The 24,584-nt window shown below is 40.8% G+C and overlaps 1 protein-coding gene across 1 annotated transcript in view; it reads right to left on the bottom strand.

Moving 5' to 3' along the window:
- ankrd50 (ankyrin repeat domain 50) overlaps positions 1–16,745 on the bottom strand; it is a 37,957-nt gene extending 21,212 nt beyond the window's left edge. The window contains exons 1-2 of the mRNA XM_085178992.1: positions 16,471–16,745; positions 14,065–15,180 (exon numbers count right to left, since the gene is read on the bottom strand). Coding sequence (XP_085035118.1) covers positions 14,065–14,570 — 506 coding nt within the window. The 5' untranslated portion in view covers positions 14,571–15,180; positions 16,471–16,745. The remainder of the gene's footprint in view (positions 1–14,064; positions 15,181–16,470) is intronic.
- Positions 16,746–24,584: the final 7,839 nt, after the last annotated feature.

The raw sequence follows: 24,584 nt of genomic DNA, 5'->3' as shown, positions 1-24,584 counted from the left end.
CTCAGCTGGCTGTGATAAAGGATCTGAGGATTTCATATTAGTGACATTTTACTCTGGGTCTAGGTTAATTAAACATTTAAAGGAAGTTGAACAAATCGATCACTCAACATAAAAACTTGACTCAAGAGTAAACGTGGCTGCGGGGCATTTGAGGGTCTTTTAGGGTAGCTGCCGCGCAGATAAAAATCAGTCACCTTCCGGATGATGGGACGGTCTCTTTAACTACCACTCTTCTGTAATGGAACTGACATTGCTTGTAAGCGTCGTTATAAAACACCAAGACGCAGTTTTAACAAGATGTTTTTTTGGATGTTCAACAGCCTGTCACTAACCCTGCGGCTGCAAAGACGTTCCCTTTTTGAGGTTCTACCATTCAAGACCTAAATTTTACTTCAATTTATTGTCCGTAATGAACATGGGTGCAGGAAAAACCATGTTATTTGGGATGCAATTTCTGTCATGGTCCAGGGCCATATTGTCCCAGTATTCAGTTTTCGTGTGTTCTTGTATTTTGTTCTTTATTTATGCCTTGGTTCCTAGGTTGTTTAGTTAAGATGTTTCTTGTTCAGTAACCCCCTGTGTGCCCCTCTGTCTATCTGTGAATCCTTGTTTCCCCTCCTTGTGTTTTATTCCATGTTTTCCCCAGCCCGTTATGTCCATGCTCTCCCCGTGCTCTCTCTCCTCCTGTCTGAACCTCTGTGTACTTCCTGTTTTATTTTGACAGTCCCTCGTATGTGTCATGTTGTGTTCACTCCTGCCCTGTCTTGTTACGATTATCTAGGTCAGCTGTGTTCCCCATGTGCTCCCACTTCCCTCGTTTACCCTCTGTGCATTTATGTCCACGTCTCCCTCAGTTCAGTGTCGCGTTCTCCCTCATGACTGTGTGCCCCTCCGTGTGTTTCCTCGTGAGTCAGTTCCTTAGTGCTTCCCAGTTTAGTTTCATATTATTTTGTATCGCCTTTGTCCTCTGTCAGCAATAAAGCTGTATTTTGAGTTCAGTCCTGTTTTCCCGTGAGTTTGCGTTTGGGTCCTCTCCTGCCTGCACAGCCTGATCATGACAATTTCAGTCTAAAATACAAAAGACGCCACTTCTACAATTAATTCTTCTTGAATACTGAAAGAACTTTGACTAAATCTCCAAATGTTCCCACATAAAAAAAAAAAATCCCCAAAACTCTGATAGAATAAAAGAAAGACTTTTATGTTATGCAGAAATCCGACAATATGGAACTCGTATAACACCCTAACTTCTAGTATTCAGGAAATTAAAAGCAAATCCAATGTCTATTCTATTCTATTGTTGTTTTGATAGCCTAAGGCAATCTCTTCAAAATATGTTTTTTTTTTCTAAACAGACATAACCTTCAAATTACTGATGTTATAATTGGAAAAGTAGCAATCAATCATAATTAAAAAGTTGGAATTAAAAGTTTGTTCTCTTTTAATCGGTCATTTCAGTACCAGATGAAATCCGTCCAAAGTCAACAACCAATAGTTATACATGTTTCTGTGAAGCTTCAACTTTTGCTGAAGACGTTACAGAGAAATCTGAACTCTCAACAGCAAAAAAAAAAAAAAAAAAAAAAAAAAAAAAAAAAAAAAAAAAAAACAGAGTTATGGTTTTATAACCTTCACACTCCAGTGTGATGCTGCCCAGCCTTTGAGAAACACAGTCAATCACTCCTTCTTATGGTCGCAGCCCGCACAGAACCTGCAGTGCCATCTGGGAGCCCTGCCAAAAGGAATGTCCATCCACAGGGGTGACTGTGTGTGTGAGTGTGTGAATAGTCATGTTTGAGGCCATGTTGCCTACTGAGACAATCAAATCCACAGCGACAGCAAGCGGTCGAAACAAAGAGCCATTCTTCTCTCACTATTCAGCTACTTTTGGGCTGTCAAAGAGTCAAAAGACAAGGACTGCAGACAAAGGAAACTTAGCGGGATGTGAGACATGGAGAGAAAATCAGCTCAGGAAAAGCTGATTTAGTTTGCCAGACAAACCTGCAGCATACCTGGACCAGAAAACCAAAAGCATTTAAGCTTCACATGGTGGTCTCTGACTTTTGCACCAACCTTTTAGTTCTTGTTCAAATCCTTAACATATGCCCAACCCAATGCCAATTGCCATTTAAGTCTAGAGCAAAAAGGAAAAGAAAAAGTAGAAGAGGGGGATGTGAAATGCACCTAACGCAGTCACCATCTGTCATGTTGTATTCGCGGCCGCGGCAGCCGTCACTCCCACCACAATGGTCAAAGCAAAGCTTCCAGTGAAACGTTCAGTGAAGACGTCTGGGGCGACAAGGCAGGCTGGGCACCGAGCCAGTGCCTTGTAAATTTACGCAGCTCATTTTAGAGAGCTAGCCCATACCCACACACTGTATGCACACCAAAACTATGATTAGAAAACAGCAAAAATAAGATCCATGCATGGCCTTGAAGAATAACCAGCAGGTGAGTTTAGCTCTCAGCTTCAGACAGATCACAACACAGAGATACCGACAAAGCTTTCCTCCATAATGGCTTAAAAAGACACAAAAGTTGAAGCGAGGCCTTTGCATTTAAAAAAAGCAAAAAAAAAAAAAAACCTCTCTGTCTTCATTTAGTATTGAGTCAATTTATAGGAAGCCTGCTCAGCATCTTTGCAAAGTCAAGACAATTTAATACCACAGAGCTCAATGACAACAGCTGACTCATACACCGGCTCATCCAAACTGAAAGGGACGACTATCTTGCAGATCGTTTGCTCACAGTTTCCTTTGCGATTCGTACATTATGAATTATATTACTGCAATCATCCTGTCGAAAGTAATCACACTGACAAGAACAATAAGAGTGACTGGTGCTGTGGGCAAAATGTTCTGAACAAAGAGGCTCACACACTTTAACTGTATTCTTCCCATTATGTTGGGATCGACCATATGGTCTTGTTTCCTCCTCAATCTGTTATCATCCAACTCCAGTTTCATCTGATTGGACATAAATTGCAATTCTATGGGTTTATTACAGACTTTGGGAAAACATTTATGCACTGAAAAAAGCTGGACTTTTAAGCTTTAACAAAAACAAAAAAATGTGGTCTGATCCAGAGTGGTTACACAGGAGCAGAACAGCACTTATGTAAGCTTTGGACAGGCATACTTACATTAATTTGAGTTGAGTTTTCATTAGACAGATAATCCTCTGAGGATGTCAACCTTGCAGCAGAAAATTAGTTGCTTTTCAAAAATACTGAAATGGACATGATAATCATTTGTTCAAAATGACTGAGTGGAGAATTAAACTCAAACAACTGTATTTTGTTGAAGTGGAATATGAGCTTAAAACATGTCATGACATTTTTCTGATTAACGGCACCATTTTATTAACATCCCCCCTGACATAAAGCTACTCTGCACACTCTCTATGTGTGTCTCTATGTGAGCTTGTAAGAAGCAAGTACGGCCCATGATTCAATAGCTTGCAGAACCTCATTTCGCATCAATAACTTATTCTCCTCATTTTCTGAATGACTTATTAGTCTCTTATGTCGTGGTGGAGGAATTCTCTTCATTACAACATTACTTCTGTCCGTTGAGGTTCACAGGCATTTAATCACAGTTCTTTTTAGCAACGAGACAGTTCATGATCAACTCCGCAAAAAAAGCCCATCACCAATTTCGCTGCCCCTTGGCCACCATGCTTGACAGGTGGTATGAGAAGTTTAAGCCAATAATGATGACATGAGATAGCCTTTGTCAGTTGCAGTTGCCAACAACCGAGATGACAGTAAGCGTTTGGTTTTTGCCAAAGTGGTGCTATGCCTTAAATTCAGACATCTCCACTTTGGTCTCATCTCTCCAAAGGACACAGCGGTCTATTAGTTTGTTCAGATTCAGCTTTGCAAGCCTTAACTGTGCTGCTATGCTGTTTTTTGAGAAAAGAGGCCTTCGCTTGACAACCTTTACAAGCAAGCCATCCTTGTTGACTCAATTTCTAATCGTGCCGTGATGAACTTTTAATATGCCAATTGAGGCCTGTAGTCTGTGAGACCCAATGCTTTTGGGGTTTACCATAAGTTTGGACTGCATAGTCCAACCTTTAGATAAATTTGTTGGGGACATCCCCTCCTGGGAAGATTGTGGCATTGTGTTAAGACACATCTGAATTCTCCTGATCTGTAAATGGCACAACATCACACACGCTGATGATCAAGTAATCGAGTCCATTTGATTATCAGCACGTGGCTACTACTTACTGATTCTATAGGAATTAAGAGAGTAAGGATATATTTAGTTTTCACAAGACTCTGCAGGACTATATGTTGTTTCCTGGACAGGGCTGAATTATAATAGATTTATAATTTCAATAAAAAAAATTATGACAATTTATTATTTATCCCACCACTTTGCTCCTGACTTGGGTATTTAAATTACTTCTTGATGGATTGCCATTCCAGGTCCCCAAAGGACACAGTCTGTTGACTTCGATGATCCCTTCACTTTTACTCCAACACCACTTTGAGGTTGACATTTCCGGTTTGGAGTAAAAAGCCAACTAAGATGGCTGCTATTAACTTCGGTGATCCTTTGACTTTTCAAATAATGTCATCGTGAACCACATTAGCACACCCACACAAACATTTTGCTTAAAACGCACCACTCTGTTCATGTCTAGCCTGACAAAGCCACCAGTATGTTGCACTAAGTGCACCAGTATGGTACATTTAGTGCTGTCTAATCAGCAAAAAGACATTCGAGTTGTCTCTTAGAAAAAACAGTAAGCATGTCATCTAAATAGAGATACCTGACTGTAAAGCCTCTAAGATTGTGTTTACATCCTGTAAATATATTAAACAGATTTCTTACAAATTATCAATGTGTTCAGGACTAATTTATCTAAAATAGAAAAAAATACCACATCAAATAACAGAAACTGAAATTTTACACTCATCAGCCACAGCAAATAAACCACTGTCAAGAATAGCAAACAACCTTATCGCCTCACAATCCAATATTCAGCTAGAAAACCTTGGCATTCATGTGAATTCACTCCTTCCAACAAATTCTTAGTGAGCATTCAATTTCCAGTGTTACTTTCAGAAGGAAAAAGGTGAGAGTTCAACAGCCTTTCAGAAGAGAGACATTATTTTTGTCAGGTGGAGGAATGGGCTAACTGTGGAAGTGTGACCTTGTCTAAATCTAAGGGTAACTAGCATCTTAACTGAAAACCCCAATCCACAAAGGCTCCAACCATCACAACTAAAAGGGATCAACTGCTGACAAATATTTCCATCCACAAACAGACAGACATGACTACTGCCAGAACTGCAGGTGGACCTGGGGCTGTGTGACCAAATAATTTAAGTATCAGTTCTGCTTTGAATGATTATGGAAGTGGGAATAATGCGAAAATTATTACTGTCTTGCATTCAATTTTGCTATGAAGCACTTGCAGCAAATCAAGCGCACACCTTTCCTTTACAGCAGAGAAATTTAAACCCACACTAAACTCACTTGCTGCTTAGAGCAGCTTCAGCCAGGATGACGGAGAGCCTTCGGTCAACAAGATGCATCTACAGGACGTAAATCTCTCAAAGTTTCACAGTTAAAGCTGTAGGTGGGTTATTGGTTCCTTAGTGTCTCCAAACTGTTCAGGGTCTCTTACCCAATCCAACTTTCAGATGTCTGCACCAGCTCTCTAATATTCACCCACTGGCTGCTGAGCATGTCTCAAGCAGGCATCTGAGTCCACTGCCGCCTGGGGCTCTCTCTTCACCTCATCTGCCCCCCGCAGACATCCCCAGGTGGAAGCAGACTGCCAACGACCGGTGGCTGCCCTTGCGAGGCAGACTTTAGAGTCAAAACAAAGCCTAGTTAGGGCCCAACTCCTCTTCTTGATGAACTTGTGTCCACCACCACCACCACCACCACCACCCTTTATATCTTAATTTATTAATTTTTCAATTGAATTATATGTATATTTTTTAAAAGATTCCCTATAAAAAAGATTTTTAAAGGCAGTTTATGGACAACCATAAAACAATAACAGAAAAAGTATGACAAAATATGTGAGTGTCATTTTTGACAGCTTAATGACAACTCTAAGACTGTAGCTGATCTAGTGTATTTCTTCTTTTACTTAGAGTAATTTGAGACAGCATTATTTTTTGAACATTGTATAGTGTTTACCACATTTGCAATAGGTGGGGGTTTATGTCAGGCTATAATGTGGGCATACAGCGTGAAAAGCTGCACCTGCTTGTGCCATTGGTAGAAAAATTTATTACTATATTGACGTCTTAAGTATTCCAGGATTTAGGAAAAGGGCTCTGACATCTCAGCCACACTCCACTTCAGGCCACGCTTTAGCCTGTGGCATCAAAACAGGTGTATAAACCTTGCATCGAAGGCAGATTATCTGACATAACACAAAAGTAACAAAACAAAAATCATTTTAGAAAAGCCCTGTAAGTATTTAAAAAGTGTTTTCTTCAGCGGTTCTTTAAACCTGCTGGACAATGCAAGAATCTGATCTCGTCTTAATGGATTTGCACGATCAATTCTGCGCTGAATCCCTCAGCAGACAAATGCCTCCTGCTTGACCGAGAAATGGTGTGTTGGAGACTGCTTGGTCAGGGGGAAGTAAGAAGCATATGAAAAGAGATCCAAGTGGCTTTCATGCAAAAACAGCTACAGCTTTCAAAGGCAAGTCCGAAAAGAATCTTCTTAATAGACCATTGCTAAGTGATAAAGATTAGATTAACTAAAATGTGAGTCTTATGACTTTTATTTTTTTATTTTAAAGCATCTCACGAGACTGATCACACACAATGACTACACTGTGTTCACTGTGTGAGAGTATTATAGGCAACTTATTACCCAAAGTAATTCCAATTGTAGTTGTTCAAAATGGACCAATTTCTTGGTAAATTATAATAAAACGGGATCTCCTCATTCAACGTTATGCATCTATATAATGATGCTGTTTAATAATTTGACAAAGTGTAAACACACTTCTTTCGTTGCCACCATGCATACCTCCTCATACCATAACTATTCCAAATCCCCCCGAGCTCTTCCCAACCCAGACGAGGTGTGCATTCCTGGCCAGCTATCCAATACCGTCAAAGGAATCTGAAATTTTATCCTTTTTGGGCCCCCCTCCCCTCCCTCTTGTCCTCATCCAGTACTCTGCTGTGCTCCTGCTCTCCTCACACACAGTTGTACACAGACCCACAGCTGGGTCCATGCAGCTTAAGCACACAAATACACACAATGGGAAGGATTTCAGCACTGACAGGTAAACCTTCAAGCAGAGGTTTTACCTGGATTCACAGATTTCACAGGGCAGCAGAGTGATGCTGAAGCTTTCTGCTTTCTGAAAATAATCTCAATATTCGATTAAAGCCCGAGAAGTGCTCCAATGAGCAAAATTTGTCTTTGTTTTTGGTCCTTAGTTGTTTCGATGGGTTGAAAGTGGGTGTGTCTGTCAAGGTCATTGTAGGCTAAGGAGCTTGGAAAGACAAGCATCTGGACTTCTTTAAGTTTCTTGAACACACTCCAATACAATAGAATAGAATAATCTTTTAATTGTCCCACAAGGGGAAATTTGGTTGTAACAGCAGCCAAAAAGACACATATACAAACAAACAGTACACAGGACACAGAACAGAAACATACACAATTTTTCTTACATATTTACATTAAGGACAATGGTTACTATATACAGAGAGTACTGTACAGTTATTAAATTAAATAAAGATAACTACAGATAAGAGGCAAACCAGGTTGAGGTGCGAATCGGTTAATTAACTTATTGCAGTTTCAGCGCAGATGTAAACATCTATGTTTGTTGGGAGCAGTTCTGATTGTACAGTCTAACAGCTGCAGGGAGGAAGGACCTGCGGAAACGCTCCTTCATGCATCGAGGATGCAGCAGTCTGTCACTGAAGGAGCTCTGCAGTTCAGCAACATTTACATGCATGGGGTTGGAGACTCTGTCCATCAGAGATGTTATTTTGGCCAGAGTCCTTCTGTCTCCCACCACCTGCACTGGGTCCAGGGTGCATCCCAGAACAGAGCTGGCCTTCCTGATGAGTTTATCCAACCTCTTCCTCTCAGCTGCCGATAAACCGCTGCTCCAACATACAACACTGTAAAAAATGACAGATGCCACCACAGAGTCATAGAAGGTCTTTAAAAGCGCTCCCTGTACTCCAAATGACCTGAGCCGCCTCAGCAGGTAGAGTCTGCTCTGACCCTTCCTGTAAAGAGCATCAGTGTTGTGGCTCCAGTCCAGTTTATTATTCAGGTGAACACCCAGGTACCTATAAGAGTCCACTATCTCAATGTCCACTCCCTGGATGTTTACCGGTGTCAGTGTGGTGGGTCTGCGTCTCCGGAAGTCCACCACCAACTCCTTGGTTTTCCCAGCGTTGATCAGCAGGTGGTTCTGCTGACACCAGTCAACAAAGTCCAGAGTCCACTGTCTGTACTCTGAGTCGTCCTCACCTGTGATGAGGCAGACTATGGCAGAGTTGTCAGAGAACTTCTGTAGGTGGCAGCGTGGGGAGTTGATGGAGAAGTCTGCAGTGTAGAGGGTGAAGAGGAACGGTGCCAGCACAGTTCCCTGTGGGGCCCCCGTACTGCAGACCAGCAGGTCAGAGACACAGCCCTGTGTCCTTACATACTGTGGACGTTCTGTGAGGTAGTCCAGTATCCACTGGGACATGTGGTGGTCCCACATGTGGTAGGGCTTAAAAACTGGGACTCTCCACCAACTGCTCTTAGAACTGAAGAAGCTTCTCAGATGAGAGGTGAAACATCTTCAAGAAGACTTAAAGAAGTCAAGACACTTTTCTTCCAAGCTCCTTAGAATTCAAGTAGGTGGGACTCTGCTGGAAAAAGGTGATCTCATATTCATCTCTACCAATCAGGGTTCTGCAGCAAAATGTGATGACAGTTGTGAGATTGTTTGCTTAGGTTTCCAGACCATTATCAATCAAACACACCCACACAATCCGGATGAGCCACAGAAGACTAGTCCAGTTTTTTAACCCTTTTCTTTAAACCATTCAAACACTAGAAAGTCTTGGAAGTTTGCTTGTATTTAATTTGACAGTTTCAAATTGTAACTGATTCATCAACTTTTCATCAATTTTTCAGGGGCTTTAACCATTTAAGTAATATGTCAGGCAAACATTCAGCAAGTCTAGCTTTGCAAAAAGCTAGGATTTGCTGCTTTCCCCTGTTCCAAGCCCTAATAAATTAGAGAATTTTATTTAGACTGTGAGGTCATATGGAGATTTCATCTTGGGTTCTACAAACATTTTTTACATTTTCCACAATTATCCAATATTCTGTAGACTAAATGAACAATCAGAAAGGAGCTCCACTTCATGAATGAGTATAAACTTGCAGCAATGCTGACTGTGAGTGTGTGAGGGTAACAATTACATGAATCAGTTTTGTATGCCCACATGCAGCACGTAGGCAGACATATCCACAAACAAATAAGCTCTAACAAAAAGTACACACATAGCCGGTGGTGTGGAGACAGACGTTGGCATTAGATTGCTGAGTCATCGGTGCAGCCACACCAGTGCTGCCATTTCTCCTCATCTGCTCTACTGGAGCTGATGCGTCACACTGGGAGTCTTTTTTTGGTTTCTAAAATGTGGGCCTAATCGGCAGCGAGTTTTCCACAGCCGTGCACCACATAAAAGCCAGCGAGCTGCTTTCATTTAAGGTCCCTTAACCCCAATAAGCACGGCCGCCCAACGTGCAACAGTCAAAAAGTCAACACAAAGAGAAAAAAAACACCGCAGAGCTCCCGCTTGGTTAGATTTACTTCAGACTCGGGCAACCAATATGGGTGAGGTCACAGTTTTACATTAATTTTATATTATTTAAAGCTTTCTCTTGTTTAGGTAACAATCAGATCAGAGGCCTTTGCAAACGTTTCTACATTTATCTCTCTGGCATAATCGGTCACATGTCAAGATGCTTAAAAAGGAAATCCCATTGTTGCAATACCGTCTAGAAAAATGACTAGGGGAAAAAAGGTTTAACAATATTCATGATCTCACCGGAGGCAAGAACAGCTGATCTAATCTTTCTTTAGCTTTGACTGATGTGACTATTTTTCCGGAGGATCAACAGTTGTTTGGAACAAAGCAACAAGCAAATTTTTTTTACAAAGAACCGTCTGATGAAGCTGCCAGAAAATCAACATTTCTAACCATCTTTTAGGAAAATCTCAAAACTGCATCATCAATTTCTTCCACAGACAATTCTTGAGGGAATAAAACATTGCCAAGAAAGTTCAAATCTTTTTCACCAGTTAAAGCCACAGTCATTCATCATTTCTGAAGTCTGTGCCCTTTCTATAAAAATAGAAACTCATCCAGCAGCAATTCAAACTTAACTCCTGCTTATCGGAGAATAGCCTTACAACAGATCCACATATAAGTCACACCTACACTAAAAGCCTGCTTTGTCCCATCAGGGGAAAAAAAACAAACAAAAAAAGCAACTTTTGCCTGTCATTTGACCAACGCGACTGAGTCAATTCCACCTATTCGAAGCCAGCTCGTTTGTCCTGAAGGGAGAAAGTGACGCATGTTGGATGACGGGAGGCTGACTGGTTGTTTAAAAATCACAAACTGATTCAAAGGGGAGGACTCCAGTCAAAACATGGCAGTGGCCTTTGATAGCGCTAAGACACAGACTACAGAAGAAGCGATAAAGACAGAGGAATGTGCTTTGGCTTTGTCTGGAAGTCGAATCTTTGATGATACACTGCAACTCAAGTGTCAAAGCCTTTAGATAGCTCTGACGGCAAGCAGTGAATGTACCAAAGTTTATTTTATGAAGTTTATTGTCTGAACAAGACACACGCTGGCACTGGCAGACGTGAAGCACACAAAGGGCAAATTAAAAGGTGAAACTGCCTTTTGATGCAGGCATGAATTAAAAAAAGACTTTATAGAAAGTCTGGCTAAAAGAACTAAAGTCATGACCACAATCTAATAAAGGATTTTTTTGTTAATGTTACGATTAAGGCCACAGATTTTCCTTTTACTGACCTTCGGGTTATTTCCTTTTTATTATTTTAGGCCAAAAAAACTCAGAAAAAGCATTTCAGATGTTTGTCTATCCAACATACAAAAATTAAAAAAAATAAAAAAACAAGATCTGAGAAACTTGATAGCATAAATTCCCATGTAAATTTCTGAATTATTGCTTTTCTGTGCCTTTCCCGTATTGCCTCCACTGCTCTCTGTTTCACTACTTGCTCCTTTGCAAACTTTACAGAGCAGTTGACAGACAGGTTAAGATGGTAATTCATCCGATTGAGCAAATTGGACTTAAGAGCGAGGGAAACGAGGAAAACCTCCATCGACTGCTCTTTTCCGTCATCGTCGAATCACCGTTTGCTGTTGAATCGGTAAAGTTACAAACAACTGCAAAGAAATGAACAAAACTTGTTGTGTGCCAGCGTGAAATGCCTCCAAAGTCCTGACCTTTCGTCATTAGCACTCTCCGTGCTCCACACGCAGGTTTACGGATGCACTGCTGACATCTGATCTAGTAAACGTGAACTAACATCAAAACTGAACTGATCTGTCCTTTAGCGGAGATACTGGACCAACAGATAAGTATCCAATCAATGAATCAGTAGATAATCAGGTAAATTTTAAGAACTTGCTTTTATTCTGTTTATTCACTTGATTGACATTTATTGTTAATTTAATCATCATGTCCACAGGACACATCTTAAAATGCAAGATTGTTCTAGTGATACTTAAAAATTAACTCTACTTTGAAGATATCGTTCATTTAAATAGTACATTTTCTTATTATTATTAAAGTCACTGCTCATCTGTTTGTAACCTGACAGCAATAAAACACAGAAATTAAGGATTACAACATGGGGAGAAACTTCAGGTTCATAAAAATGTGCAGGGATTTATTAAAATGTCCAAATTTTGGTTAGTTGTGGTATCGGAGTGGAAGTAAGTGGACGTAAACCCATGTAAACCCATTGTATTAACACAGTGCTGGTGATTACTACCAACAAACTGACTTGTTTGTCTTTGACTAGGCCAAAGAATTTTGCAGGGCCTCTTGCACTCACTCACTAGGTAATGTTTAAAATCACAGCTGGAAGGCAGGGGAGGAGGAGGAGGGGGTCAACAGCTCCTCAAAAAAAACCGTGTTAAACAAGACCCTTAACTAAATGAAACTTGTGTGACTTTTATTGCAATAAATGTGAACCCAAAGGTAGTTGAATCAAAACAAGATGTGAATCCCTGTGTAAACGTTAGTCCTGATGTAGATTACTACTCACTGAACTTTTCTAAATGCCACTGCCAGATGCAATCTTGACTTCCTGAATCCAGATAGCATCTCGATCAGCAGGGGATCTGTTCAGATTTTTGTGTACAACAGCGCCTGGGATGCTTTTACACCCGAGATGGCGATAAGGCATTTACTCAACTGTTTATGTGGCTGACGAACACAACAGGCAGAGATAATAAGCCTTGTGTCTTTGTTGTCTGCAGATTTAAAGCCCGAGGTCTCGAGTGTTACAGAATATTTGCTTCACGAGGCTGGGTTCAGTGAAGTGCAAGTGTCCGCAAAAGGCCCTCAACATTCAGAGTGACACAGAGCAGAGCTGAAGTGAAAAATCTGTCCCTGTTGGGTTCAGTCTCTTTTTCAATGTTCCTATGATAACCTGTCTTTTACCTCAGAGGGGCAAACTGAAGTCTGAATCATTGGTGGAAGCCTTGTGATTACAAGACGATGACAAGACAAGCATTCCCCTAGGAATGAGTGGGCTAAAAAAAAAAAAAAAAAAAGTGGGTTAGGATCTTGACTCTGGTGAGTAATTGAAAAATGATTTACCATGCTGAACATTTGACCTACTTTTCTTCCTGTGTGTGATGCTGAGATGGTACAATAAACATCACCAGATGGCCAGATGAGAAACGTGAGCGTGTGTGTACAGTGCTGCATTCCAGCCCGTGTTGCATAGACGGCCTGACCTATACTGTGTAGACAAGTCGTGCAAGTAACGCACACACGCCGCTCCGTTTAAAGCCCCCGTCTGCAATAACAGTCCATCTTGATCGTGTTACATGTCCGGGCAGGGTGCTCGAATCCCACAAGCCTACTGTACTTCAGCCTTACATGTGCACTTCATCATCTTGCACAGTGTTGGACTGACCCAGGTGAACCTAACAATCACAGTTCAGCGCACCCAGGTCAGTGAGTCAGTGGTACTTCAAAGCTTCTTTCTCATGAGTCTCTCACCTTGTGAGCTAAGCTACAACTTAAAAATATCTGACCTTTCCTGAATCCGAAGACAAGCAGGGACAGTCCCACCCAGCATGTCGCACTGGGGGGCACAGGCAAAACCATGACAAGAAATAACTGGAGAGGCTGCTGGGGCGGAGCTATGTGATGAGTGTGTGCAGGGGAAAAAAAATAAACGGGGGGAGGTGCATCAGGGTCAGGAGGTGGAGAGGGTAGGTTCGGGGGGGGGGGATGGGCTGACTTCACTTTACATTTCTAGTCAAACCAAATTCCTAGATTTCCGATACTACCTGAAACACCGTTTTTTACTATTTCTTTTTTTTTTTAAACTTAAAGTTGCACGAAGATATGAAGAAACACTTAATAGGAAGATTTATATTTTCCAAAAAGGAATCATAATTCAGGTAATTTTGTGCAGGGGTGCAATAGGTAGCTGTTTCAGTAAGATATATAACTGCATCAGTTTATTTTTTTTAATGAATCAACAGGAAAAAAAATGATAGAGACTGAAAAACAGGATGGTGATGTATATGTCTAATCATCCAGTATTTAACAATGAGATAAAAGCTGACAAAAACACATAATAGTCACATTAGGCAAGCTGCAAATGGCAACAATTTGCTTTTAGATGTTGACTAATTGATGAAGCAAAGAATGAGGTCCTGTCGACATGGATTAGTTATCCGTCTCACTGTAAAGAGGTGCTAATCTGTGAAATCATCTGCTTGCAGTCATACTTTAACTGTGTAAGTGGGTGTGTCTTTACCTCTTGAAAGCCTCTGTGGGGTTCCTCTCGCACTCTCCAGGCTGCAAAGTGTTCTGCACAGCCGGATCGCGCACCTTTTCCTCATATCCTGGCAGTAGCCCGCTGCGGCAAATCTGAGCCACCAGACCTCGGATGAAACCGCCGACGCACAGCGTGTCCGAGTCATCTGCCCGGCAGAAGTGGAAAGCCAGGCTTTGCTGGTGTAGACCGCGGTGGGTTCCCTGGGCTGATGTGGGCCATAACAGCTCTGTACACAGTGCAGTTTTCCCACTCCCTGGCCCTCCCACCAGCAACACACCCCAGGAGCTACCCGACTTTGCAGATCCTGCTGTGAGGGTGCCGGGGTTGGACGCACTACCACCAGGTGCCAACGGGGGCTGTTTACTGGGAGTGCTGATTACTCCACTGAGGTTGTTGGTTTTCTCCTGGAGGCAATGCTGGATCTTATGGAACACCCACTCCCGGCAGTAAAAGCGCTTCCCTTTCAGCAAACTGGTTTGGGCCATTTTGATCTAGTGCTGCTGTTCCACCTATTCCTCCTCTTCAGGTTCCCTTCATTACGCCCCTTCACGTTGTCATCTCCAACAAAGGCTGGCTTTAAATTCGAACATCCATTTTGTCAGGTGCAAAAGAAGGATGCACTTTAGCTGTCCTTGGTTTTAAGAACCAGCGAGAGTGAAGGCAAGCTGGGTGAAAAGTAGAGGAAAAAAAGCAGAGTCGCTGTGGATGGCAGGAAAAGCAACTGAGCTATGGAGCGTTAGAGAAAATGTAGGTCAAAATGAAAAAAGGAAGTTTAAAATTGAGGTTTAAACCATAGATTTTCCACCAACTTTTTCCATAGCTTGCCCACTGGTTGAACTGAGTGCTCCTTGCTATTATGAATGTGTTGCCTTAGCATGGCGCTGGGCATGGCAGGGCACTCGGCTCTTGAGTGCATCCACTGGCAAACTCAAGCCACCGCTGCTTGATAGAATTAGCCATGGAAGTTACTGATATATTTCCACTGATGCATTTCAGATGCCACCGACCAAAAGGGTGTTTCCATTACATTAACATGGAATAGACTGCCAGCGCTGAATGGCTTTCTCCAATAACACACTAAGCCTGCCTCCTTCCCTGGAAAACAGAAACAAAATGAGAAGACACAAATTAAAAAAAAAACATCAATATGTCCTAATTAGTCAAGTAAGCAGTTGATGAGACATATTTTACTTTCCTAGAAGCAGACAGTGGAAAACAAGTGCGTAATTTATTTACACATCTACTGCCCTAAAGAGTCTCCATATAAGCTGAAGCAGTTTGACACCATTTATGATCATGCACAGTACTTTTACAGATATTTTCCAGCCTACAAAGAAGAGTGAACTCTATTTAGTGAGCTACAAGAGGTGGGCAAGCTGGTTTTTCGGTGCTTTCATCCTCCACATCCCACATCACTGCCTGCCTGCCCTGCAACTAAAATCTTGGCAGGGGTTCGTCCAGTTTCTCTAGTCTATCCACTGATCCCCTCTTCCTTCCTATGTGGCTTTAAATCCCAAACAGTCCACATCCGTCCTGAACTGTGAGGGGGAATAAAGTCCAAGTAACAGGACCCCCTTTCCTGCACGTACAAACGTCGTTAACATGGGCGTAAATGTAACATAACAGCTCTTTTCTAAGGTTTTGCGGCAATGATTAAACTTTAGAGGGCAAAAAGGCCCATTGAAGCGCTCACCGAGAATATTCTGGCGCTTTGGTGGTCAGCTGCACTTTAACCATCTTCCTATTTAGTTGTTCATCATCGCTGTTGTTTCTATACTGGAGCAAATGCAAATATTCCCCAGTCTCCCCAGCCAAGAAATCACACGCTTACACACACCCAGAGGCTTACACGCACACGTGCGCGCGCACACACGTAGTCTTGCTGGTTACTTTGTAACACTGCCAAATAACAAGGGTTTACACGGGCTGCTATGCATTTCCACATTTCTGTTTTTCTAAGGCGCTCCCCGCCGTCAACACAAAGCCTTCCAAATAAGTGTTCAATACATCAAACCTTAGCTGTCTTAAGACGGAAGGCGACCAAAAAAACAAACAAAAAAAAATACATCCATCAGAGAAAACGACATAAATTCACTTCAGCTGACTGGAAAGGAAGCGCAAGTCTTTTGTATGGCAGACAAACCTCACCCATTTCTAATGGGATACAATTTACACCTATGGGGGCTTTTTTAAAAATGACTAGACCGGCGAACAACTGCATTTATTAAGAAGGGAAAAAAAATCATATAAAGGCTAACTGAAGCCGGTCATGTTCCTGCAGCCCACCAGAACTGTTCCTTCAACTTCAATTGAGCCAATTGTGGAGCGTTTCTCTGTCTTCGCTAGTTTTAAATGTCTCACAGTCCCAAACGGTTTTCCTCTCACCTCTTTCCGATTCCTCTCGCTGTTTTAGGGGGGGTAAAGGGGATTGCCGTGTCCGTAGTCTACACCCTTTCTGTCCAAACCAAAGGCTCCGGATAAACCGCACGACCGTTCCTCCCGGCGTAATTCAAAGTCCAATTTTGTGCATTTGAGCAACGTTCACGTCTTTCTTTGAATCGCTCCTTTCTGTCGGTGTCGGCTCCTCCTGCTGCCCCTACACAGCTCCACAGTGAGCAGACTGACTCTCCGCCTCCTAACACTCTACATTTCTCCCCACTGCATGCAGAACACACGCTAATGAGTGGCGCAAAGCTTTTTGGGATTTGTAGTTTTCAACCTTTGGTCGCTATTCATTGTGTACAAACAGGTGGTTCAATATAAAAGCGGAATAACAACTGCAGATGAATTATTTTCTCATGGAACAGTTATTTCGCTTTAAAGCCAGGGTGTCAAACATGTGGCCCCGGGGCCAAAACGAACGGTACAAACCGGTCCAATAATGTCATTACAAAGACTGGTTCTGCTCATATGCAATCCAGTTTTTCAATATAATGTACTTCCTGTTGTGGAGATGCTAATTATACTAGACAGGTGTGAACACTTACATTTTATGACAGGTGAGCACACCTGTCAGGTTAAGATCCTAATCTTTTTCTTTGATTTATAGTTTATATCTTATTTGTTCATACAATCTGCACTTATCTCTTCTCTTACACAATGTCAGTCTTACATTTACTGTTTTTAACTAACTTCAATGTTTACTTTTATTTGTTTTTATCATTGTTTTAAATATAAAAAAAATTCTCTCACATTGTATAAGGCCCTCACGAGTGCCTGTGGTACTTTTATTTAACTGTGTTGATCACCAAGTTGTTTGAATTATAAAGAGATAAAATATGCACCTTACTTGAAAAAAATGAATAACTGTATTTTGTTTGTAGATAGATAGATAGATAGATAGCAAAGTTGTACATGTACATGATGATGTCTGAAAATATTTCATTACTTGAACATGAGAAAAATGACCCTGCTTTGATTCTGCCTAAGGCTTTTTAATTAAGGACACTGCAACATTTGCACACTTTTTAGAATGAAGTGCAGCCACTGATGCTGAGCAGAAGATTAGCTGTGAACTCATAGTAAATCAACGATGCCTTATACCTGGCTGAATTATGGCTCCAAGGTCTTTATCTGTGGAGTATATGAGAATGTCTTTATAATTACATTATACCGTCTATATATAATCAATCTCAGGTTTTTCCTTTCATTAGAAAGCTATTAACTGTGATGTACTTCCTGCTTCATGGCTGACACACCAGATGCTGTCATTGTCAGAGAGCAGAAGGCAGGTGCGTGCTTTAGAATTAGGTCTTCCTTTTGACTCTGATGAGGCTTCTAAATTTGGCAGCACCAGAGTAATGACAGGAAAAAAGACCGAGTGTGCTCACACCAAAGACAAAATATTCAGTCACTGCATGTGACAAAATGGAAAAGGGCTTCACAATAACCAATTTAATGACTGAATTCTCCAATGATTAAATTGTAGTTCACCTGTGTGCAGACCTTCCGCCGTTTTAGTCTCTGAGTGATTGTTTTTGATTTGTGAACAAAACAACTAATTTGGCTGCATGTGTTTTATAATTCACGAGAAATTCACTGATGAGCAAAACCAGCTGATTTGTGTGTGTTTCGACCAAAGCTGCACAAAGAAATTCTGTTTGTTACATAAGCCACTTTAGAAATGAAATCCGTAAGCGATCAAGATGCAGCAGAAATGAGTTTCCCAAAAGTTTTTTTCTTCCTTCCAGCAGGGATGCACATGGGGCTTTCACGCTGATACTTTTTGATCTAACTGGAGGCTGCTGATCTCACAACTTATTTATCACTCCCTGAAGAATAACTTCAGGGACTTTTACTGTGAGGTGTAGCTGCAGTAGGTTGTAATAGCTGACAGTGTGTTGCCGGCTGAAGCTGACTGTGCTCAAATGAAGATAATTCAGTCTTGTGCTAAAGCGAAGTTCCACTTCAGATCTAATTTTCTATAGTCGTATAACAGCCTTTTTCTTCATGGTAAGGTATTACAGAAATGATTGCTTGGGGATAGGCTCAAGGCTGGGTTCAAGACAGACAGGAAGAAAAAGACAGGAGCTACGATTGGTGGTTAAAATAAGGCAAAACAAGACATGATATAGATTCAGACACAAAACAAGTAAAAATCAAAAAAGTCTGAGGATAATTATGCAAAGTGTGATGATGTGGGTGGCACAGCAGCACAGTGGTATGGTGGTCACCAGTGTTACCTCACAGCAAGAAGTTCCTGGGTTTAAATCCATCTGCCTGTGTGGAGTTAGCATGTTCTTCCTGTGCAGTTTCTCTCCGGAAATGCTGGTTTCCTCCTGCAGTCCAAAGACGTGCATTTTGGCTGACTTCTAGTGAATTAGCTGTCTAAGGTATGCACTGCCCAGTGGCAACTAACATAGACTCCAGCACCCCTGCAACCCTGAACCAGATAAGCAGAAGAGGACTGATGATTGGTGTGATGATGTCAAAACTGTAGACTCAGTATGATGGCAAACTCCAAACGATGTTGGGGCAATCAAGTCAGGACATTGTTCACACTTGACAGTTTTCAAATGATGTGCAAAATAGGTAATAATTCTGTTGTCACTACTGGAAATACTGTACTCACTAGTGAATGCAGGAGGCATGACATTGTGAATCCACTGAATATACCTGTGCTATTCTCACAGTGACACCGCTTGGGCTTTGCAGGTTCAAGGCTTTAATGTCTTAACAATTGCTAAACCAAAAACCAAAAAAGTGAATGAATTAATGATTAATCTGAACAGAGTACATTGCACACAAACAGAGTGATGAGATCATGATGCCATATGGATAGCATCTTAGAAGGTATACTATTAAAGAATAACTAAAAACATTAATAGGCTTAACTCTGAAAAGGTTCTCTAAAACTACAAAGCACAAAGTTCCACAAATACATTAGCTGTATCCTTTGGAATATTGTTGGAAAATGATCTTTGTCATAGCTTTATCTCTTACACAAAATGATTATTCCATCCAGATAAAGGCAGTTTTGGAAAAAATACTTGACAAGTATAGGAAATATCCCATCTTTGGAGAAACAAAACACTTTCTCTACATCTACCAGCTGCTTCAGTTTTTTGTTCTTTCAGATAGCCTGTTGTTGGTGTTACCACCCAGAGCAGGAAACATGGACGTGCCCCCTGTGGATGCAGAGAGGAGATAAGCAAATCCATATATTGAACTCCCCTCCAGAGTAATCACAAACACTCATCTACCTTTCATGATACTCAGTCTGCTAATGCTGCCCCTCAGCACATAAACAAGAAGAAGACAGGAGGCAGATAAAGGACTCAGGTTTTCCATTTTACATCTCACTTTGGGCGATTATAGGGCTGAAACTAATGATGCTTTCCATTAATCTATAAACAACTTTTTTGAAAAATAATTGTTCATCACTGTCCAAAATTCAAAGGTAGTCACTTCAAACACAGTAATTAAATAAATATTTCATCAGAATTGTTCAGCACAACGGCTATAATCCATAGTAAAAACCTTTTTTGTTGTCGCATGACAGAAAAGCTGTATTTTTTCTGAACTCTGGCCCATTTATCTTTTTCTTTTAAGTCTTTTTGTTCACCGCTTCTTTTAAGTTGTTAATTCCAAGGAAAAATCATTTAATGGACCGAAAAAGCAAAGCAAAACAAAGAAACAGCACTCAGTAAATCTCTGCTTTGGTTTTAGTAACACTGCATGTGGTTGCATTATAATGTACATGCAAAACTCTTGCATGACAATAATCAGCAGTTTAGCATGATTATAAAAAGTTTAATTACACACACTAAAGTAGATCAAAGATATATCTTATATTTATGTATACTGAAGCACCAAATGTGCTTTAAAGCAACATTTGTCATATTCTTTAAGGTCACTTATATATTAAATGGATTCTTGTATAAAACACTGTACAGCAAAAGCAGGTAAACTGGATATTGTGAAACACCCTGTAGATTAGAAAGCTGCAAATAAAGCCAAGCTGACTGGGATGTGTTCCACATCAACTCCTGTAATGTCATACTGAAAGATCTGATTCATCTCAGCTTGAGAGTGACAGTGGACAAGGGGCTCCTCTATGAGTCTGAAAAAACAAAGAAAAAAAACACAGCTTGGAAGAATAAAGTATATGAACAACTTGATGCCCTGAGAAAGACACAAAAGTACAATAGGTGCCAATTGTGCACAATCTTAGCCTTTAATACTTTGACAGACTGATGAAGCCAACAATATCATGTTAGATAGTGACAATGGTTAACATTATGCACTAAATATCAACAGGACATTGTCATTGTGAGTATTTTAGCATGCTAACTTTAGGATGTACCTCAAAGCTGGAGACTTGTTTGTGTCAAAATTTGGAATGCAAATTGTCACCTGGCACTAGAATTTGTTACATCTTAGTTACACACCTTAGATATTACAAAGAAAACCTTAGTCCTGAAGTAGCTTAGACATATTTTCTTATGCACAGTGAGCGTCAGGATAATGTGTGTAGTTCTAAGAGAGTGCAAAACACTAGTACTCTCCAATCTGCCTGCCATTCCAGTAACAGCAGGAGCCAAGTTACAAGCTCACTCCTCCCCTTAGGAAAACTGCTATGCTGCATGCCGTTTATTCAGTTTTTTTTTTCACACTGTGCTCCTATTCACACTCCCCGAACTGCCAAATTCAGATAATTACTGCTATTTTTTGTCTTTCTGTCAACTAAATATCAACCAGTCCAAGTCATAGTCCCCAGGAGGCCAGACCAACTTGAGCTGCCATAATTGTTCCCACTTTTGTGTATACTCACGATTATTCTCCACCTTGTTATTAAGAACACGATGACGCATGTTTGGTGATTGGGGCTTGGCTAGAGAGCGTTAGGTTTGCTTTAGAAAATTGAGTTGGAGTGGTCCGTTGATTTTCTGTTTTTGTGTCTTTTCCTCTCTGGAGAAACAGCTTATCTATAAATTCTGGTTATTGTGGTGTTTTGCACGTTTGACCGAAATGGTGTCAGGGGGAGGATGTCAGGAGAATCTGGTCCAGATATTGTCAGAACCTGTCCTTTCTCACATGTGGTACATAACAGGAGATTATCCAATTCAAATGGGTTCTCACTAATGGAAATAGCAATGCTCTCTTTGGTTTAACCACTCACTAGCCCTGAATACACACAATTGGATTCTATACTAGGGAACAGGCAGGTTAAAGGCTATTTAATGGTTCTTTAAATATTAAACAATGTTAAACAGAGAGAAAAACTCCACCAGATGTGCCCGAAAATGTAAGCATCACAATTACAAAATGTCTGCAGTGTAAAATATTTAAATACATCAGTACTACAGCAGAAAATGCGAATGTGTGTGTGTGCATACATATGAGAGATAAATGTGTGTGCCCTGGCAGGGTATTTTGTTTGCTGAATTATGACTGACACCAGAATGAGGACAATAGAAATTACTACTGGGGCAGGGGGCCCTTTTTAAAATTTCAGCCACCACCTCTCAAAATGCCCGTACACGTCCCTGCAGAACAAATACTGTGTAATATTTATGGCCATGATTTCTATACAATGACAAGCAAAATCAATACTTCACCACCCAGAATGATAATGTGGCAATAATGAACAATGAGGATGCTGACCGTGATAACTCATGCAACAGCACTCCACTCAGTCTCTGAATAGAGGCTGAGTAAAACATAATTGGCAATCATGGAACCCGAAGCTACAGGCCTGTAAGCGCTAATTTGCAATCACAGGATGGGGCAACGCTGATACTCCAAGAGTATTCGGGGTGTGTGCTTTTGTGTGTGTGTGTGTGTGCTCATGAGTCACAAACTGCTGAAATAATTTGAATGCATGATCAATTTCTGTTACTTTGAGCGATAATAAGCTGCACGAAGAAAGATTAAACCTGGCATGTACCTTGGTAGCATTCGCAGCCAATTAGTGTGTCCATTTATTTATAGAATAATATTTCATTTAAATGATTGGTGGTGGCACACACTTGATTCATAAAAGAGTGTTCATCTTTCCTTTTATACAATACGTCTTTGTGTAGCACCAGACAAGAAAATTCAGTGGGAAAAATCAATCTAACTTAAACCATTTTGTTGGTAATACGAGTCCCTAATATGGCTTATCAATAAAGAGTGAAAAGAAGACAAGAAACAGCATTATTCTCAGCTCGCCTCAACTTTGACAAAAAAAGAATCCTTTGTCAGTCTTTGATATCGGTCCTCAGTGGCAATTTTATTTTTATAGTTCACGTAAACTGAATGTGGTTAACTTAAAAGATAAAAACATAAAAATGTGACTTAAATTAATATGAAGTACAGGATTAATTTGTACAAATAAATAAGTTAAGATACATACAAACTAACAGGGCTATTAAGTGTAAGACTGTGGGTACAAAAAGGTTTTAGAATTGTTTTTGAATATAGACTTGCCTTTCTGACCTCAGATCAGCAGGCTGTTTACGGAGGAGAAATACAAATTCATCATACATTCACTGAAATGTGTTCTAAATGCATTTTGCAATTATTGTATGTCGGATTCTGTTTTTCACAAAGCTCCGGCATTGTGTTACATCTGGTTTGTGTTACATCCAAAAGTTGTTTCAACATGTGTTCACTGGATTGTTTTGCCAATTCCTGTTGATATCTTGTTTAATTTGAGAAGATCACTCATTTGCTTGAAAATTCATCCAAAACACACCAAACTTTGGAAAAGATGGTGGAGTCCAAAGTTATCAGATAAACTGCTAGCGCTAACTAGCAGGGACAGTCCCTGCTAGTTAGCACCAAGCAAAATGCTACAGATACAAAATATTACACCAAGCTAAAAAACCAAATGATACTCTTCAAAATGCAGCTCTCAGAATAAAAACTGCACAGTAACCTGTGTTATTTGTCAAATAATGTTATTACAAATGCTGTACCAACATCACAACTAGGTTGAGAGGTTTATTTCAGTCACTTGAATTACCTGATGCAGCATCTAGCAAACAGCATTTGATATCAGCCTGTTACCATCTTCCCTCTGCAGGTAAAAGACAAGGAAGATCCTTCAAAGCTGGAAAATGAAGCTGACACGTATGTGAAAATACCTGCAGTTCCTCTAATGTACACTTGAGTTGGCTCCAAAAGTGAATCAGTCCACATAGACTCCTTGTCAACCCTTTGACACACTATTCAAAAGCTGTTTTCTTGTATTTGTGTCAGTGTTGCGCATAAACCACTACACTGGACACTGATGTGTCACTCCATACCCTGCCACCCACTGGTCAGCCAGCTGTCCACCTAAGTGGACATGTAAAAAACTCTTTGAAAAGAGCTTGAGAAAACTTGAGAAAAAAAACCCAGATTGAGGTTGTCATAATTCATGCATGAAAGGGTTAAAATATCAAGTCTACGTAATTAAAAAGTATATATAAACCCTGTGACAAAATGGTTTGGTCTCTATAGATAGTTTCCCTCTTCATAACAACTCTGAATGTGATGTTTGTTTAACTCATCCACCTGGCCAATTGAGGTATTATTATTATTATTATTATTATTATTATTATTATTATTATTATTATTATTGTTCCATCTCTTTCCTTCCGTTTATCTAGGGCTGTGTCGTGGAGACAGCAGCTTAAGCAGAGAAGCCCAGACCTCCCTCTCCCCAGCCACCTCCTCCAGATTGTCCAGGGGTGAGACATTCCCGGACACCTTACCCAGGAGGCACTGTGCAGGCATCCTTGAGAGATGCCCAAACAACCTCAACTGGCTCATCAACTGGCAATGTGGAGCAGTAGCAGCTCTACTCTGACGCTGGTCCTGGATGGAACAACTCCTCACCTTATCTATAAGGGAGAGGCCAGCCACCCTTCGGAGAAAGCTCGTTTCTTTTGCTTGTACCCGCGATCTCGTTCTTTCGTTCACTACCGAAAACTCGTGACAATAGCTCAGGGTAGGGACATAGATCGACCAGTAAATCGACAGCTGTGGTTTTACACTCAGCTCTCTCTTCACCACAACGGACTGTTACA

This window comes from Neolamprologus multifasciatus, chromosome 2, assembly GCF_963576455.1.
Source record: "Neolamprologus multifasciatus chromosome 2, fNeoMul1.2, whole genome shotgun sequence".
Taxonomy (NCBI): Eukaryota; Metazoa; Chordata; class Actinopteri; order Cichliformes; family Cichlidae; genus Neolamprologus; species Neolamprologus multifasciatus.
This window is presented reverse-complemented; position numbering and strand designations above follow the sequence as displayed.